The sequence below is a fragment of the Desmodus rotundus genome, chromosome 10, assembly GCF_022682495.2.
Source record: "Desmodus rotundus isolate HL8 chromosome 10, HLdesRot8A.1, whole genome shotgun sequence".
NCBI classification, from domain to species: Eukaryota; Metazoa; Chordata; class Mammalia; order Chiroptera; family Phyllostomidae; genus Desmodus; species Desmodus rotundus.
Window position 1 is genome coordinate 15,916,013 of NC_071396.1, and position 19,612 is coordinate 15,935,624.

The 19,612-nt window shown below is 55.9% G+C and overlaps 1 long non-coding RNA gene and 2 gene segments (V, D, J or C); 1 reads left to right on the plus strand and 2 right to left on the minus strand.

The window, feature by feature from the left end:
* Positions 1–318, minus strand: part of LOC112322324 (immunoglobulin gamma-1 heavy chain-like) — a 59,475-nt gene extending 59,157 nt beyond the window's left edge. Inside the window, 1 exon segment of the C gene segment in view lies at positions 165–318. Coding sequence covers positions 165–225 — 61 coding nt within the window.
* Positions 1–909, minus strand: part of LOC112322327 (Ig alpha-1 chain C region-like) — an 86,173-nt gene extending 85,264 nt beyond the window's left edge. The window contains exon 1 of the C gene segment in view: positions 824–909.
* Positions 910–9,124: 8,215 nt separating this feature from the next.
* LOC123478665 (uncharacterized) lies at positions 9,125–19,400 on the plus strand. 2 transcript variants are annotated; one of them, XR_006653943.3, is made up of 4 exons: positions 9,125–9,311; positions 15,910–16,017; positions 16,843–16,991; positions 18,960–19,400. It is a non-coding gene; the product is annotated as an uncharacterized lncRNA (long non-coding RNA). The 2 variants fall into 2 exon arrangements; XR_006653944.2 differs by lacking the exon at positions 9,125–9,311 and adding an exon at positions 13,307–13,384.
* The last annotated feature ends 212 nt before the right edge of the window (positions 19,401–19,612 follow it).

Genomic DNA, 19,612 nt, shown 5'->3' on the forward strand with positions numbered 1-19,612 from the left:
CCACACTGCCCTGTCGGTCCCAGCACCGCAGTGCATTTGCAGAGGGGAGGTCAGAGTCCCTGGCTCCCTTTCCTGACCTCCAACATATCCATATCCTGATATCCAGACCCTGACACCCCAGACTCCCCCAGGGAAGTTCCAGTGGGGGTGGGGTGAGGACTCACCTGAGGAGACGGTGACCAGGGTCCCCTGGCCCCAGTATTCAAACCACATTGTGACAACCATGCCAGGATCCTGGGCAAAAACTGGTGCCCGTTTGAGGCCTTGAGTCCACCTCAGAAAATGCCCAGTGAGGGCAGAGGGGATGACGGGGCCCAGAGGCCAAAGGTGGGCAAGAACTCAGACAGGCCTCCAGCTGCAGAGCCCAGGAGGAAAGGGATCTGGACCCTCCTCTCCTCATCCCTGATGGCCATGGTCCCCTCCTGGACCTTTCCCGAGCCCCGGGCTGGCCCCAGTCCTTCTGGACCTGAGACCCAGACACCCTCATTTTCTCCCAAAATGTATCAAAAACCCTCGGAGAGAGAGAGGAGAGAGGGGTTGTGAGGACTCACCTGAGGAGACGGTGACCAGGGTGCCCGGGCCCCACACGTCAAAGTCATCACATTGCCATGGGCCCCGGTAGGCAGTGTACAAAAACCCACTCCCACCCAGCCACACTGCTGCCAGCTACCAAGAAAACCCTGTCTCCTCAGGTCCCTGTGCCCCTGACACACAGCCCGCTCTGCCTTCCAGAGCACAAGTCCCAAGTCCACACAGAGCAATGACTCTCTGGAAATTTCTTTCCCAGCCCCAGGACAGAGGAGGAGAGAGGAAGACATCTTACCTGAGGAGACGGTGACCAGGGTGCCCTGGCCCCAGTGGTCGAGATAATAATCACATTGCCACGGGCCCCATTAGGCAGTATACAAAAACCCACCCTTACCCAGCTGCCCTGCCACTGGCGACCACAGCAAGCCCTGTCTCCTCAGGTCCCTGTGCCCCTGACACAGCCCCTGCCTTCCAGAGCACAGGACCCCTGTCTGCACAGAGCAACAGCTTTCTGGAAATGTCTTTCCCCGCCCCAGGACAGAGGAAGAGAGAGGAAGACATCTTACCTGAGGAGACAGTGACCAGGGTGCCCTGGCCCCAGTTGTCGAAGTAATAACCATCACATTGTCATGGGCCCCATTAGGCAGTGGACAAAAACCCACCCCCTGCCCAGCTGCCAGCCACCACAGCAAGCCCTGTCTCCTCTGGTCCCTGTGCCCCTGACACACAGCCTGCTCTGCCTTCCAGAGCACAGGACCCCTGTCTGCACAGAGCAACAGCTTTCTGGAAATGTCTTTCCCAGCCCCAGGACAGAGGAAGAGAGAGGAAGCCATCTTACCTGAGGAGACGGTGACCAGGGTGCCCTGTCCCCAGTAGTAGAAGTCATCACACTGCCATGGGACCCTTTAGGCAGTGTACAAAAACTGGACCCCGCCCAGCCTCTGGCCACCACGGAAAGCCCTGCCTCCTCAGGTTCCCGTGCCTCTGACACACAGCCTGCTCTGCCTTCCAGAGCATAGCCCCCCTGTCCCCAACAAAAGGCCTTCTGCAAAGCAGAGACCCCAATGGCCTCAGGAGAAGCCCCTTGGGGACTCCCAAAGGCCCCACACAGAGCAACACTCTCTGGAAATATCTTCCCCAGCTCCAGATAGAAGGGGCAGATAGAAGAAGCCATTTTACCTTGGGAGATGGTGACTAGGGTCCCCTGGCCCCAGAGACCAAAAGCATTGCACAGGGACACAGTCCCTGGTTCCCCCCAGACATAAACCTGCCCATAGCCAGAAGGACCCCAGAGATGCAGGGCAGCAAGCAGGGGCATCATTAGTGGGAAAGGCAGTGACCGGGGCGCCTTGGCCCCAATGCTGGAAGTCACCAGCAGCACAGCCTCCTCCCTAATGCTTCCCCCTCTCAAAACACACCTCTCCCTCCTGTCCCACCTCTGACACCAAGCACTGCACCTAGCTTGGCACACCTGAGTCATCCAACCTTGGCAGGATGCTAGACTCACATGAGTAGATGGTGACCAGGTGCCCTGGCCCCATTGCTGGAAGTAAGCAGAGGCACAGAGTGGGCCCTGAGCTGCAGCCTCAGACACCCCTGTATCCGGGGCCCCCAGGGAGCCCTGGGAGCTGTACACTCTGCTCTCCACTTGGGGACAGTCCCACATGGTGTCCCTGGCAGGTGGCCTCTGGCCTAAGTCCCCAGGTCTGGGTCTGGACATCCTCCCTCACACCTGGCTTGCTTTGTCCCCACAGGCCACATTTCCCTGCTCACCCTGCTGTCCACGCCACCCCTATCCTGTCCCTTGGCCTGGAAGACATCCCCATCTCAGGCTCCTACCCAGCCCCCTGTGTATCTGGCACTGAGACCAGGAGGACAGCCCCAGATGTCCTGGGGAATCTGACCAGGTTTTTGTAGAGCTGTCAGTCACTGTGGACCCAGGTACCACTGTGGTTCCTGGCTCAGCCAAAACGCTGAGGCTGGAGTGGGGGGCCAGGTGGGTGGAGGCTGATGCCCCACTGAGGGCCGGGTGGGTGGGCAGGCCACAGAGCAGAGGAGGCCCCAGCACCCAGGGGTGCTTTCCCCTTTTCTTTAGAAATAAGAGCATATCCAATGCCATGTCTGAAGCCCTCTCATTCCCCTGCCCTGGGCCCCGCATTTGAGTTGTTCTTAGCTAGAGAAAGTTCTTGAACCAGGGTATGGGGGGCTAGTGGAACCCCCAGTCCGTTGCTGACCTTTGGCGCAGCCCCCTGGGTCTGTCATGGTCTCAGCCGGCAAGGATGCTTTCTCTCTCTGGTCACATCTGGTTAATTCTACCTGTTCATTTTTCCCTGCAGGTGTGGACCCCTGGGTCTCCACAAGGACAGGTTCTCTCCAGGTCCCCTGGGGCTGCTGGCCCTTGGTGAAGAGTCTCAGGAAGATAGTGCAAGGGGCAGGGCAACAGTCTAAGGGAGAGGGTCCCCCTTCCCTACACATGTCTGGCTACTGTCCCCTGACTCAGGGACCACCAAGACGAGGAGGGAGGTCTGCATCCACACCTGTCAGACCTGGGGCTGGGTGCCAGGACTCAGTGGGCCTTTGAGGAGGGATATGCACATAGGCTCCCAAGGGCCAGGTGTCAGCCTGGCAGGTGTGCTCAGGGACAGGCCCCTGCTGGGGGAGGCGGCCACAGATGCAGCCTCAGGGCTTGGAGGACTGACAGGGTGTGAGAGCACCCTGAAGGCCGGCTGAGGCAGGGTTAGTGCCCGGCTTGTTGAGAAGCCTGCATGAGTGTGAGTGTGAGTACGTGAGTGTATGTTTGTATACCTGTGTGTGTGTGCACATGTGCATGAGTATGTGCCAGTACATGTGTAACTCCAGGCAGAGGAACAGCTAGCTGGGTGAAGTCCCAGAGGCTAGCCATGTGCTTGGAGGACTGAGATGGTTTCAGATAGCTGCATTTAAAGGGCCCAGCAAGGAGGCTGGGCATGTGGGGGGCTTGCTCTAGAAGGTTCCCCCTGGTGCAGTATGGATGGATTGGGGTGTGAAAGGCAGGAGGCTTGGGTGCTGACTGAGGTTAGGGAGCCCATGGGGGTGGTGAGCAGGACCACAGGGGCTCCCACAGGGGCAGGAGGAGCAGGGTTTCTGGGCAGCACTCCCAGGGTGCTGTCCCTGGGTCTTGAGAAGTGGGGAGATGCCCTGGGGGTGGGACTGCAGATGCAGGGAGAGACACATGGTCAGAAGTGGGGAGAGAAGGTTGAGGTGTGGGTTACAGCCTCACGGCCCCTCCCCTCCTTTGACTTAAGTGGTGATGGGGGAGGGTCTGGTCTGCCCTCTCTTCCTCAGCTAGGCTAGGATCCTGCTCCCTGGGGGAGCGTTGGTGTCCCAGACTGCCCTCCAGGGCTCATTTTGAGAGAGGAGGTGCTCACAGCCCACAGCAGGGCTTCCTCTAGCTCCCAGTCCCTCCCTGGATGATCTTCCTGCTGCAGCCTCTGCTCTGGGGTGGCCTGTCTCCCTTTCAGGGAACAGGGGCTGCAGGAGACACCTGCTCTGGCTCTCCAGGCCTCTGGTTACTGACCGGGGAGGGGAGGTGCCCACTACGCCATGCCAGCCCCTTTCTTCCAGCTGATCCCCAGGCCTCAGTCCTTCCCCGTATCCCCACCCCTAGTCCCCATCTCCCAGCCCCAGCCCCAGCCCCCAGGTCCAGTCCCAGCTCCCAGTCCCATCCCCTATCCCCATCCCCAAACCTCCAGCTCCAGAGAACCTCATTCAGCTCTTGCAGACCATGTGTCCTATGGGGTCCCCACACGTGACAGGAGACGGCCTTGGCAGATCTCTCTGAGCCTTTTAGAAGCATCTCCTGCCTGCCCTCCCTGCCTGGCAGTGCTATGCATAGCTGGGGTCAGGGCAGCTGTTGTGGGCCCAGGGCCTACAGACCACGTGGCAGGCTGTGCTCATACCCAGCCTGGGCTCCTTCTGTAGTGCCCCACGGCCCAGTCTAGAAGGCCACCCCTGCTCCCATCTGTCACAAGTACTTGTCAGGGGAAGGAGAGGTGCTACAGCACGTGCCCCAGTGGGTGTCAGGCATGGCATCTGGATGGGTGCACTGGGTGGCCTGGGGTGAGCCATGACTGAGGCAGCCAGCTATGCTGAGCTGTCCTTCTGGCCTCTGTTCACAGCTGTTGCTTCATGGGGGCCCTTCCCCTTCCAGAGCAGGTGACTGGGAAGATGTCTCCTAGCTTCAATGTTCTGAGTAGGATTTGGAGCCAAGCTGAGGGCCGAACCCCTGAGGGCAGGAGGAGAGGGTGCCCTGGTCACTCATCTCCCTTGTTAGTCAGGGCACATCCATACAGTAGCTTCTGAAAACAGCCGACGAGCTGGCAGTGGCCCTCTGGCTGTCCTCCGGCCCTGATGTTCACGCCAGAGTGGGAGGCCGTCAGGTCAGTGGCGATGAGAGGTGGGAGGGCAACACTTGCTCTGCTCCTTGGACTTCCGATCCTGAAGCCAACCAGGTGGAGCCCGCAGAGATGATGCCCCTCTGTCTGCCCAGGTGACTGCGAGGGTGGGTCTTGTGGAAGGACAGGGAGGGCACAGATGGTGAACCCAGTGGCTGCCTCGGCCTTCGAGGCCCATGGTGTCACTGTGCCTTGTAAGCCCATTGCAGCCAGAGCCATCCTTCTCCAGGGCCTAGTTTGTGGCCCACCAGATGGCCAGAGTGCAGATCAGCTTTGGTGGAAAAATACCCCTCATGACTTCTGACAGCCTCCACCAGCGAGGGTGGTCTCTGGGCTCTTTATTCAGGAAGGGCCAACATGCAAGGGGAGAAGCCCGCCACTTCCTTCCTCAGCTCAGAAGCAACTCAGGAGCACGTGGCTGCTGTGGCGGATAAATCAATGGTTGTGGGGACTTAACCAAAGAAAGAAAGGGATGAGAAACAGAATTTCCCTCCTCTAATACTTGATGTTATGAGCCAAAAATAGTAGAAGCCAGAAAACAAGTTAACAGACAAATAAGAGAGTCACAGGGGAGAGCCACAAGTCATAAGTCACGCTGTAACTTTCCATAGACGGTCATAGAAAGAACCTGGTGTCTTCTGGCATACAGCCCTCCAACCCATGGCCCAGGGAAAGCAGTGGGGCTTACAAGTCCTGAGAAGCCTTACCCACTTCCCACATTTCTGAGAGAAGGGCGCTGATTGGAGGGTGCTCATTGTTCTTATGGGTGGGAGCAACCTCAGGGGACAGTGTCAGAAGCCTGGGCAGCAGCAGGGCAGCCAAGGCCATGTGTGTCTTCTTGTGGGAGTGGGAGGCCAGTGGCAACATGCTCAGCAGCCGAGGATACAACAGTGGTAGGCTGGTGTCTCTGGAGGCCTTGGCCACTCCTTTGTGGTCAGACAGTGGCTGCTGTAGGGGGAGCAAATGCCACCCCTCCCTTGCCCATATGGTTTTGCACAAGACAGGAAGCCCAGCTGCATCTCCCGTGCAGAGCGATGCCTTCCCACAGTGGGTTTCAGTGATGGAAACAGGAGCTCCCGGGTTCAGACCTTGACAACGAGACACACCTGTCCCTTAAGTGCAATGACCTGAACATTCACCAAAGTCATGGTACTGCCTTCACAGATGTCGCCAATTCAAAATGGCTCCAGGCCCATGTGTGCAGAGTGAGGTTGACCTATTGGTCGAGGAGGGAGAAGGCAGGCCATGGGGAAGGGAGAGAAAGTGGAGGGGAAGCCGGGAGAGAAGTGAGGACATGGGGGAGGGCTGGAGGAGTGCAAAGGTACAGGTCAAGGGTCATGATGCTACAGAGAATAAGCTGGGAGGAGAGGAGGGTGGGCAATTATAGAGGAGAGGAGTGGGTGCTGAGGAGCCCAGACGTTGGCCTCGGACAGGTGGCTGGAGGGAGAGGAGAGGTCTTGTGGGAGAGGGCCAAAGACCCAAGGGTGTCCACACAGGTAGTAGATGTGAGGGAGAGTGTAGACCTTTCACAGATGAGGGGTGGTCCCGGGAGGAGGGCAGGTACTCATGGTGTTGTGTGTTGAGTGTGAGTGTGAGTGTGAGTGTGTGTCCTCTAATACTGGACCTCTAATACTGTAGTCACTCTGAGGCTGAAGCATGCCGGGCAGCTGAGCTCTTGCACAGGAGGGAAGAAGCAGCAGAAAGTCTGCCCAGATCCTTTGGAGTGGGCATGGGGGTGACTGCCAGGGACATATGGGCCAGGTGCTGATGTGGCCTGGAGGAAAGCTGGGGGAGGGGTAGGGACTGGTGCCCATGCAGCCTCCTCCCTCCCACAATGCTGTCCCAGCAGAGCAGTTTGTCCAGGACCATCCAGGGCTGAGCTGGGGTTGCATGAGGGGCCCTCTTGGGTCCCACACCTCCCCCATGTTCCCCCAGGATGATTGACATCTGCATTGTCTGGACCACCAGCAGAACCTCTGTATCTGAATCTCAGGAAGATTCCCCTGTGACACCCTGTGCATTGAAGCATGACAATGCTGACTTTAGGGACCAGAAGGAGGGGCTTTTGTCTCCTGGTCTTGTTTGTGTCTGCAGAGCCCCTGCTTTGCTGGGGGCTCTTCCTGGCTGAGAACAGGTTCCTGAAGCCCAGGATGGGGGCCTGGCCCAGTGGGGGTGCCCATCTGTGCCTCAGGGTCCCTGTGCACACCATTTACCCCAAGCATCTGGGATCTTAACTCCAGCTGGTTCTGCAACCCAGTGCAGGTCTCCAGGGACCCAAGGTGTCACCAGTTCTGGTGCTTCTTTCCATCTGCTGCTAAAAGTGCTGCCACTTCCAGGTAGTCACCCTGACTGACCCCAGACTGGATTGGGCCAGGCAACCCACCCTCCATACCCTGCCCTCCACCTCCCCTTATGTGGTCAGTGAGTGAGTGGATGAAGCATTGTGGCATTGGGAGTGGATAAAGAAATCTGTTGTTGACCAGAAGAAGGAAATTGCAGAGACATCCACTCAGGGCAACCCCAGCTTTACGTTAAAAGGGTTTGAAAACCTCCCAGGCTGTGTGGGGGGAGCGGTGGGCAGGTTGACAGGAAGGGGCTCTCAGGGTTAGCGGTTTGGAGACTGGAGCTGGCCTGGAGTTTATCTGCTTCCTGCATGCTGGGCAGCCAGGCCTTCTCAGTGTCTAGGATGCTGCTGGAGAACAGGCTGCCTGGGGGCTCCTCTGTCCTTCAGGACACTGCTCTACAGGTGGCTAGTGCTGGCCCCCTGGGACCTGAGCACAGGTGCCTTTGTCAATAAAGGGAGCCTGGTGAGTGGGGCCCTCAACTCCTTCCCTTTCTGAGTCTCCAATGCCCTAGGGACAGGCTACTCCTAGGAGACACTCCTGTGAAAGGGGGCACACAGGCTTCTTTGGCCCAGATCTGAACTGGGGCACCTGAAGCCCAGTGTGGCAGAGTTCATAAAGCTGGGACAGAGGCCCTGTTAGGGCCTGGGGGTAGGGCTGTGTCATGGTGCTCCATGGAGGACTACACCACTGGTATGGAGAAGGGGAGGGCAGTGGGGTCTGCTGACTACTGACTGTCATCTTGTATAGTGGCCACCCTGTTGGGCTTTCTGAAAGAGCTGAGACCAGGGAGCTGTCTGTGAGCTCCCATCCAGCTGGCCCTGGCAAAGGACACAGCTCAGGGTGCCTATGTTGCCTGGGAGCATGGGGGCCGGCGGGGCTGTGGATGCCTTAGGTGAGGGCTCATGCCTGCTGCCCGCTGGCCCTGGGGCACTGGTGGCAGGACTGGACACTCACCTCAAAGTTCAGTTCTGGCCAGCATCTCCTGAGCTGTAGCAGGGGTGAGGACAGGACACAGCCCTCCCCCAAACCACCCAATACCTGTCCTCACCATGGGGTGTGACCAGGAGGGCAACCTGGGCGGTCAGCTGGGGTTGCATGTAGAGCCTGTGATAGCACCTGACTGAGAGCTAGGCTCCACCCTCTGACCTCTGGCACTGGGGCTGGGCTCCTAGAGGACATGGGGACAGGTTCAACCACAGAGTCTCTTAGGATTGTAGTCCCCACTAGACCCCCTGAGACTCAGGGCCTCTCAAAAACCTCCAGTCTGGGGCCTTGGGCCTCTGTGGTCGGGAGTGGGCTTCCAGACAAGGCCTCAGTTGGGCTGGGCTGAGACAGCAGGCCTGGCCTCTGGGCCCCATGGGCAGGTCCTAGGAGTGGCCTGTGGCCCTGGGAGCTGCAGCCTGAACTCCACCCATGCTGTCTGAGACCCATACAGATTCTGTGGGGATCCGGGCAGGGTAGGGACCCACCAGGACCACAGTGGCCCATGTCCTGGCAGAGGACCCCTCCTCAGACTCTGGCCATTTCCAGGGCTCAGGGAGAGTGCATGGAGCATCTGCCAGCCTGGAGAGTGGTGTTGCACCTCAGATCCTGATTGGGGGCTTGGCGGCTGGGCAGCTTTCCAGCGGGGGTTTCTGACTGGGCAAGTGTCACTGTGGTACCAGTTGCTACTATACCACGGTGACACAGGCAGGGCCATAAACCTCCTGGCCTGTTGTGAGCTCAGCACCTTGCTCTGTGCTGTTTGACCCTGAAGGAGGGGCGGGGTCCTTCCTTGCTGGATGCGTCTCCTGAGGTCTGGTAGTCCCAGGTCCCAGCGCCTGTGATGAGAAGGAGCCTCTGGTTCGTGGACTCCAAGGAAGACACGCCCTAGATGGGAGCAACAGCCTGAGCTGAGGGCTGCTGTCCTGGCATAATGGCAGGGGCTACTGGAGGAGGATCCCTGGGGGCAGAGGAGCAAAGGCTCACGGCGGAACTTTTGGGTCTGGCCTGAGCCACTGTGGAGGTATTCCCCCTGTGAGAGGGTCCCATGCAGAATCTCCCCTCTGCAAGGGCAAGGTGGTGTGGGGGCTCTTCAGTTGAGCTCCCCTCACCTGTATAGCTGATCCAGCCCCTGACCTGAACCCAGCAACACTGTCTACACTGGCCCTGTGGTGCTGGGTGCTGAGCCAGGGGGCCTGGGGCTTGGGAGACAGGACAGTGCCCCGAGGGTGGTGAAGTGGCTGGGGTCATGGAGCTCTTTGGAGGTCAGCTCAGCTCTAAATCCTCGTCATAGCCCCTTTCCCATGGAAAGAGGAGGGGTGAGAGTGTGGGGAAGGAGGCAAGAACTGGGACCCTGGGGAAGGCAGTCAGGTGGGGCTCCCTGTCCGTGGGGACAGGCCTGAGGCTGGGTGCTGGGGTGGCCACCCTTGTGGCAGGAGCCCCGTCCTGTCGTCTAGCCACTGGAAGTGGCATGGGCTATGAGGAGGGGCCTCCCAGAGTGGAGTCTGGGCAGCTGGGTATGGGGAGAGGGGCCAGTTCTGAGTGGGAGAGGTGGACACCTCTGGGTGCCAGAGGCCCAGTCAACACTGCCTGGGATGTTTACACTGGACACTGGCCAGGTAGTGGATGGCTCTCTGCCTTCAGTGTCCTTGTGTCTGCTCAGGAGCTGACTATGAGGTCACCAGTCTGTTGGGAGGATGGCAAGAGGGGACAGGCCCAGTACTGAGGAGGGGCATGGCGGCCAGGTGGGGGCAGTGGGTTCTGAGCATGGGCTGAGTCACTGTGGTAGTTACCCCAGTATCCCACAGTGACAGAGGCTGGGACAATATGGCCTATCCCTGGGCTGGGGGTGGAAGGACACAGTTGACAGCTGCTCACCCAGTTTGGTCTGGGTCATGCCCCTCCCACTGTCCAAGAAAAAGCCAAAGTAGGTGCTGATTCAGAAAGCTGAGCTGCAGATAGGGCTGGGAGATGGGGCTCAGTGGAGGGCCCCCTGGGGCCCCTGAGATTCACCTGTAGGTCCATCTTTGGGAGTGGTCCTTGAGAGCTGGATGTACTTTACATACCCAGGGCTATTCTGTAACTATTTATTTCTACTTCTTAATCCCCTCAATACCTTTTCACCTATTCCCCCACACCCACTCCCATCTGGCAAACATCAAAAAGCTCTCCACGTCCATGATTCTGTCTCTGTTCATCTTGTTTGCTTAGTTTTGTTCTTTGGATTTAATCATTGATAGATTTGTATTTTTTTGCCATTTTAATGTTCATAGTTTTAATCTTAAAAAAATAAGTCTCTTTAATATTTCATATAATAATGGTTTAGTGATGATGAACTCTAGTTTATTCTTGTCTAGAATACTGTTTATTTCCCCTTCAATTCTAAATGATAGCTTTGATGGGTAGAGCAATCTTGGCCCTAGGTCCCTGCTTTTCATGACTTTGAATCTAACCTGCAAAATTTCTTTGGAGAAATCAGCTGACAGTCCTATGGGAACTCCCCTATAGGTAACTGTTTTTCTTTTGCTGCTTTTTAAAAAAATTTTATTTATTTATTTTTATTCAGTTACAATTGTCTTTTGCTGCGTTTAAGATTCTCTCTTTATCTTTAACCTTTGGCATTTTAATTATGATGTGTCTTCGAGTGAGCCATTTTGCATTCATCATATTTGGGATTCTCTGTGCTTCTTGGACTTGAATGTCTATTTGCTTCACCAAATTAGGGAATGTTATTTTCTAATTTCTTTTTGTTATTTTCTCAAATAGATTTCTAATTTCTTGGTCTTTCTCATCTCCTTTTGGCACCCCTATGATTCAAATGTTGGACCTCTTGAAGTTGTCCCAGAGGCTGCTTATACTATCCTCAATTTTTTGTATTCTTTTTCTTCTTTTTCTGATTAGTTGTTTTTTGCTTCCTTATGTTCCATATCATTGATTTTAATCACGGCTTCATCCATTCTATTGTTGTTTACCTGTAAATTGTTCTTTATTTTAATTAGTGTGTGCTTTATTTCTGACTGGATCTTTTTTTGTGCTGCTGAGATCCTCACTAAATTCCTTGAGCATCCTTATACCCAGTGCTTTGAACTCTTCATCTGACAGATTGCTTATCTCCATTTTGTTTAGCTCTTTTTCTGGAGTTTTCATCTTTTCTTTCATTTGGGTCCTGTTTCTTTGTCTCCTCGTTTTGGCAGCCTCCCTGTGTGAGCTGCTTTGACTCTGTTTTCATAGTGTGGCCTGATGTAGTAGGTATTCTGTAGGGTCCAGTGGCACAGCCTCCCCTATCACCCAAGCTGGGTACTCTTAAGTTCTCTTGTAGTTGAGCCTTGGTTGCTGTTGGCAGATCAAAGGGAGGGATTTACTCAGGCCAGTCAGCTACAAGAATTGGCTGTGACCACTTACCACCAACCTCCACCCTCAGTGGAGGATCAGCTGTGCAGGGGCAGGGTGGTGGTGCTCCAGTGTGGTCTATGGCTGTCCACTAGGTGCACTGGCCCTGGGGTTTCCTGGGTGGTGTTGGCCAAGGTCAACCCTCACCTGTGTTTTGCTTGGGGCTACCCTGCCTAAGTTATAAAGCAATCTGAGATGGCCACTACTCGTGCTGGGCTTGGAGATTCCCAGGTGAAGCCAAACTGTTAATCTAGATTGGCTGCTGCTAGTGCTGAGCCTAGAGCCACTTAGCAAGAGGCATGGGGGCGGGGAGCTCAGTGAATCTTGCTGTTGCTTGTTTGAGAGGATTTAGGAAGCTGGGAAGCATGAGCCTAGACCAGCCATTTCCATTCAAAAGCAGCTTGGGTGGGCTGGTAAGTTGGGTGGAGCAGAGTCTCCGGATTTCCAAGTTGTGTCAAACAGTGTTAGGGAAGTTGATGGATTCTCAGATATGGCACCAGCTTGCCAGCTCTGTGGGGGAGGGTTTAGAAAAGGGATAATGTCCTCTGCTTGCCAGACACTTGATGGCAGACACTTAAGTATACCACTGGCACCTTTCAAGCTGATACCCCACTGCTGCATCTCAGAGGGAGTGAGTCTGAATAGGTGAGGTCATGTGTGAGTTCTTTAATGGACCTGCTTGGGGCTCCAGAAGTTTCTTCCATCAACTAAATCTCTGCTGGTTTTTTCAGGCAGAAGTTGTGGGGACTTATGTTTCTGGCACTGGAACCTTGGGCTGGTGGTCCTAGTGTGGGGCTGGGACTCCTTGCTCCCAAGATATGCCTCCCAAATTTTTATTCACCATACATGGCTGAGGGGCAATGTCTGCACCCCTCCTACCAGTCCTGATGGCTGTGGTTTCTTTAATTCCGTAGTTGGGCCCCCTCCGGGGCTCAGACCTCAGGTCTGAGGGGCCATCTCTCCAGGGCCAGAGGCCAGATGACAGTGGCTTCAGGGCCCCAACCCAAAGGAGTGAGCTGCCAGGCCTGGGTTCAGAGAGGGCCTGAGGTTGCTGGTGGCACATGGGGGAGGCAGTGCTGAGTTGGCCCTTGTTGCTGCTGAGGGTGGTATCACTGTGGTCATTGTAGTTACCTAGATCACTGCATGACCCTATGACAATAACTGGGTCCTGGGTCCTGAAGGGTGCCCCGTAGCTTGTGTGGATCTGCAGCCCCCCAGGGTGGGCTGGGAGGGGAGAGGAGGTGCTCCTGACGCCTGGGGCAGGTCATGGTGGATGCCCCGTGTGTAGATCCCAGGGAAGCTGGGCAGGCTGGACATGGAGATTCCAGGTCTGCTGCTCTGGGGGGTTTAAGCCATTGCCCACCAGTAGGGACAGCATACCGGGGGCCGGGCCTGGCTGTGAGACTGCTTGTGGGGGCCTGGGCTGAGCTCAGGCTCAGGCGGGCATCCAGTCAGCCTCTGATATCAGGGTCTGGGGGCCTGTGGGTCATTGGATGGGGTGTGTAACCTCTGCTGGTTACATGAGGGGCTGGGCAGCCCCAAGGGCCAGCCAGGGCCATGCCTGCCTGGGGGTTGCACTGGGTGACAGGTTGCAGTCTGGATCAGGGGACAGGGGTGGGGCAGCAGCTAGGGAGGAGGAGGCACAGGGCTGGGCAGGAAGATCTCAGCTCCCCATGGCCACTGCCCTTAGCTGCTGAGGCCTTTGAGGTGAGTGTTGGGACCTGACCCAGGTTGACCTTCTGGGAAGTTATGGCTTCAGCTTTGAACCCTGTCTGTGTGTCGTTTAGTAGGCATGCTGATAAACCCTAGGTCACAGTCTCTACTGCCTGAAGCCACCCTCCTGGGAAAGTCTACCCAGTGGGGCAGCCCCTGGGACAGAAGCTTGGATGTGGACAGGGTCCGAGCATGCAGGGGGTGTACAGCCAGAGTAAGGTGTGGGGGGCGACCTGGGCTGAGGACCAAATGAGGCCCTGGGTGGTTCTCTCCCCCAGGAACCTGGCAGTCCAGCCCAGCCAGGTGTAGTGTGTGACTGTGTTGCTGGATTGGGATGGGCCAGCTCCTCCAAGGGGATTTCCCTGGAGGCCATCACTGTGGCTAGGTTTCTACTTGGTGTATAAGTCACACAGCGGCCAAGAAACTACACAGCCCTGCTCCCAAGGGAGAGGCTCCTGCCACCCCCTCAGGCCCCACCAGGAAGGACCACCTTCTTTGGGAGTCATCTGCAGTCTGCTGGGAGGAGCTCCCAGCCCTGTGAGCCCTGCCTGTGCCCTGGCTGGTCTGTGCATTGCTACACAGTCTAGCACCGGTCCAGCTCTATCCTGTCAGCCTCCCTGAGGGTGTGTGGGGTCCTGACTGTGGGACCTTCGTCTCAGATTGTCTGCCCAAGGTGCCTCTGGCCGGCTTGACTCCTGCTGGTGCCATGCGCAGGGCTGTTTCTGCCAGCTTGCTGGGCTTGGGCAGGAGCATGTGGGGTCAGTGAGGCCACCTCTGAGGCCTTGGAGGACCCAGATGCCTGTGGGTTCTGGGCTCTTGGGCGGGGCTGCTGGGCTGGCTGGAAGTGGCCCTGGAGGCTGAGTCGGGCTATTACCCTGGGAGCAACCTCTCACCCTTCACGGCCCCAAGGGCCTGGCAGTTACCCCTGGGTTTATGGCACCAGGCCTGTCATTGTGGTAGTTATAGTAACACAGTGGGAGGATCCTTGGCAAAAACCTCATGCACACGGTGGGAGGTCCCTACCCTGTGGGGGCCCCGGGCCCAGGTGTCTGGTGGGCCTGCCTTCACGGGGCACATCAGGGACATGGTCCCATGGAGGTAGCAGGACAGGCCTGTGTGGGGAATGTCGTGGGGGCCATGCCTTTGCTATGCCTGCCACACCGTGGGTTTGTGTTGTAGGCTGTGCTGCTGTGGTATCACCATACCCATGGTGCTGTGGCCCCCTTCAAAATCCAGGGACGGTGTCACTGGTTTGTTGAAGGCAGAGCGTGTCTCCGGTTCCGGGCGGGGTTTTTGATGGGCGCTGTGACATTGTGGCTGTAACAACTACCACCACTACAATAGTAGCACAGTGACACAGACCCACCCCAAATCCCCTATACTGTGGGTTGGGCCTGAGGGAGCCTGGGATTCAGGGCTGACCTGCAGAGGGAGGCAGAGACCCAGGGAGACTGTGTGCAGGTTCAGGGCTGGGAGCTGTGTCTGGCTGGTAGATGGGGCCATGCTGGCTGTCATGAGGCTCCTCGGCAGGGCATGGCCACCTCGGCCTGCTGTCTGTCCCCACTTTGAAACTCAACCCCATGGGATGGCCTTATGGGTTGATAAATTGCCCCCGACCTATGTAGGGGGCACTGTGGGGCCTTTGGTCCTCCAGGAGCCAGTGTTGACTCCCACCTGGGAATTGGCTCCCGCTGCCCCCAACCCTGGGACTCCAGGTCCGAATTGTGCTTGCTGTCCCATGGGGTGTCTGAAAAGTGGTACAGCCTCACGCCCCTGGACACCAGCCTCTGACCCTGCCTCTGGCCCCTCCCTGGCCACGTCCATTCTGTCCCCCTGTGGGTACTATCTTCTTTGAGTCTGTCTGGAGTTGCACCATTACAGTGATGGAGACCTTGGGGATCCTGGGGGCCAGCCTGTCCCCTGATGCAGCTTCAGTCCTTTCTGCTCCAGCAGGAAGTGGAGCACACGCAGGGGAGGAGGTGCAGGTGCAGGGAGGCCCAGGGGAGGCCCAGGGGCAGGGGAGACCTGGGGGTGGGAGAGACCTGGGGGAGGCCCGGGAAAGGCCCAGGGAAGGCCCAGGGGCAGGGCAGGCCCAGGGGCCTCCCCTCCTGTGCTCTCCCACTCCTCCTGCTCCACCCTCCTGGGTGCCTGAGGCTGTGGCAGCACAGGGCCTGGCCTTTCTGAGGATAGGCTTCCTCCTAGGCCCTTGGGGCTCCAGGCCAGGAGCATAGCCCGATTCTCTTTAGGCCCCTCTGTGCTAATGGACATGGAGCTGTGATTATGGGTGACTGGTTGTCATTGGGTCTCAAAGCTCAGTGGAGTTTCCCTCTGAAGGTCTTCAAAGCTTGGGAAGGGCCCCCATGTTAGGAGCGCAATCTGCATCACTCAGTTCACTGATTTAAAGCATCCTCATGGAAACCCCCAGATAATGTTTGAACAAATATGGGGCCACCCATGGCCGGTCAAGTGGATGCATAAATTAACTATCACGAGATCCATGTGTCCTATCCTCTCAACAGACTCAGATGGCTTTCGCCCATCATCCTCAGGAGTGTCTCCTTGATCTACCACTAGGACATTTATCTGCTGAATGAGGAATCAGAGGAAATAGCTGATGAATCCCACAGGTGAGACTTAGCCTGTGTATTAACAACAGAGTCACAGTAAAACTTCAGAGCAGTGTCTGGGTCCATACCTTACAGCTCACGGAGCAAATGTGAACTCCACACTTTTGAGAATGGCTCCAGTGCAGGAGGTCTAACTCAGGACTCTCATACTCTCCAGAAGCTGCAATCCTTGGAAGGAGGCAGCTGACTCATGACCTTTGGTACAGTGAGAAAACTCATAGACAGTGGAAATTAACACTGTGTAATCTGTGTTAATTTGTGTAATCCCTGTGTAACCCCTGTGTAATCCCTGGTATGTTCCCATCTGCTTGCTCATAATCCCGGATTGCTGTGCACCCAATGCATGAGTATCTCCCTTTCCATTTTTATTGCAATTGTTGGGTTGACTCAGGAGTTGGAATGCAGGTTTTGATGCTGGACGTCTGAGAACTTTCAAACCTCACCCTTTTTATCCACATCTGGACATGCTGATAAAAAAGCCTGGGTGATTGCTCCATTGCCCCTGGTGGGAGAGTCAATTCAGCAAATCCCTGCCCAACAAGGGAACCTGCAGCCTCTAACCACAAAAACTCTGAGCCGGGCTCCTGACCAGGCTCTTGGAAGCCACTTCAATCTTTCTGGAGGTGCAGACCTGACCATCCCGAGACCTAGATCATGTCAGAACTTAGCTCCACCTGATCCCTCAGTGTGTGGGTGTCATCAGACTCCACATCTTAAGCTACTTTGGGTGGGAGCCTCTCTGGGTTTACACAGAGGCTGCAGCATCAGTGTGCAGGGTGCTTGGACAATGACCATCCCCATCATCAGGCCTTTATTCTCCAACAGGACTGACCACAGCTATGCTAGCTGATGGCAGGTGAGCCCCGGGGGCTGCCATTTACTTCTGAGTTGTCTGTCCTGTCAGTATCCTGATTCCAACTCTGGAGAAGATGCGGGGGCAAATGTCAGATGAAGCAGAAACTCCAGACTACATGGTAACCCAGGGTTTAGCCTCCACCTGCATCTGCTCCTGGGGTGGGTGCTCTGATCTCTGGGCTTTGAGTGCCCCCTGGTGTCCACACCTCTTGTCTCATGCAGGGAGGTGTCACACTGACTTTCCTGCACTATGATTCTCACATAGTAATACATGGCTGGGTCCTTGGTGGTCACAGAGCTCAGTTGCATGGAAACCTGGTTCTTGGACATGTCTCTGCAGATAGAGGTGTGGCTCTTGAGGGCCGGGCTGTAGTAAGTACTCCCATCATAACATGTACACAATCCACTCCAGCCCCTTCCCTGGGGGCTGGCAGATCCAGTTCCAGCAGTAACTGGAGTAATTGGAGAATCCAGACAGTGCAGGTGAGGGGGAGGGTCTTTGAGGGCTTCACCAATCCTGGACCCGCCTTCTACAGCTGTACATGGCACAGGACACCTGGGGACAAGGAGCATCAATCCCTGGCAGTCGCGTTCAGTCACCACCATCCCATAGACCTGTGTCTGATATCTGAAACACTCACCCCGGGGGGCTGCCACCAGGCCCAGGAGGAGACCCAACAGTCTCATCATCTTCTAGGGCACAGCCCTGCCTTCCCTAGAGACCTCAGCCCCTTGTGAGGAGAGAGCTGTGAGCCCCCACAGCACAGGGGAGGATGTACCCTGGAGCTGGGAGAGAAATTTGCATGTGGGGGATGCTGTCTTCATAAGTGAAGAGACTGAAGTCACTGCTCTGTGTCCTTCTGGGTCCTGAGCACATTTCTTCTCTTGGACTCCATGGTCAGGGATGAGAATATAGTTGTGTTATGAGTTATCTTTAAATCATGTCAATGGACAGCCTTCTTTCTTTGTTTAAACATTAAAGCTGAACTAGATGAGAAGATCCCACTATTTTAATCTCATGGAATATTCAAGGGGATACCAAAATAGGTTAACATTACACCCAAACATCTTCCCAAATCCAAAGAAACACATGAAGTAGACTCATCGTTGCCAGATGGGATAATCACTCAGGAGGCCTCCCAGGTTCCTAGACCACATGGGGCCCTGAGGCCCTGGAGTCACCTTCTCCCAGAGAGACACAGGCACTCACTCTGGCCTTCAGGTGTTCTGAGATGTGGGTGGATGATGGGACCTGCTTCCTGGTCATGGTGGGTCAGTGTAGAGCCTGCCATCGCCATGTTGACCTGAGACACTGAAGGTGGATCTGGAGGCTGATGTCCTGGGAAGGAGACTGGGAGCCCATGATGGGCCAAGGTGACAGATGGAGGGAAAGGAAAGTGCAGAGCAGGTGTATCTTTCATTAAATGACTAAACTGAGGTGAAACACATGAAGGGATTTAACAGCCTAGTGAACCTTAAAGCCAGGTTTGCTTCCCGGAGTCTCACAAACCCTCCACACACAGAAAATTCCCACTGCTGCCCCATTATTTAACAGTGCACAGTGAGGCCTTGGACACATCTGACAGACTTGAGGATGTCCATGGACCAGACATGAGATTTCTGTATGTTACAAATGTCTCAGGAGATTGCTCCTTTGTTGACTCTCAGCTGAGTGAGGGGTTGGTGCAACCACATGGGACCAAGGTGACGTCTGTGATGGGGATGGCACCAATGTCCTGCAGGGGCTGGGGGGCACCTGTGAGGATCCCTGGGCACTGGCCAACTGTGAACCACAGGAAGGACAGTGAGGTGGATTCTTACGGAGAGAAACAGTGAGAACAATGCCTTCAGCGAGCAGCACATCGTTGCCTCAGGGGACACTGTGCTCTGTAACCCACTCCTGTCCCCTCCCCCAATGTGGGGAGGACACTGAGCCCCCCTCCATGGCCCTAGCCAGCCCAATGATGTGTGACCTCACCTAGCCCCAAGGGTCCTCAGACTGGAGATGACGTTCTCTCCCTCACCTGTCCCTGTGATGCTGCCCAAAGACGCATTTCAGGTGAATACTGTGTGTCTCTGTGTCCCAGTTTTTCAGGATCTTCAGAGACTGTGAGACCTGGATAAGTGGAACCTGCTGAAGGCCTTGTCATTTTTCTCACTCCCATGCCATGCGAGATGTGAGGAGAGGGACATGCTGATTACCTGCTCAGAGGATGCTGCAAAGTGAAAATTCATGGGGTCAAAATGTCTCCCGTGAAGGGAGTGCCCAATCTGTGCAGCACGGTCCTGTGTGTGGTGACTGTAATGGACAGTCACGCATCCCCACAACTCATCCTGGTGACCATCAGTCAGAGGGTGCTGGGCTCTAATGACACGACACCCACATCACATCTCCCCTGAAGAGACCCCGGGTCCTTGTAGTGCCCTGCACCCTCTCAGGTCTCACCCACTGTCCTTGTCCCCACACATTCCCCTCTCACACTGCTCTCAGCTCAGGGAACCCTGTGGCCAAAGACCCTGGAGCAGGCTCCCCCTCTTCCCAGATTCCATTTTCCCAGAAACATGTTGGGATAGTCACACCCCTTCAGAGGTTCTTGCCCCAAACAGTCATTGGGCTAATCTATTCTAAATGGACACAGCAACATTAAACACATTCACAAACTTGTGCAACTGTTGTCACCTTCCAAATCCAGAAATGCTCACTTTCCCAAACTGCCTTGGTGCCCATTAAACAATACTC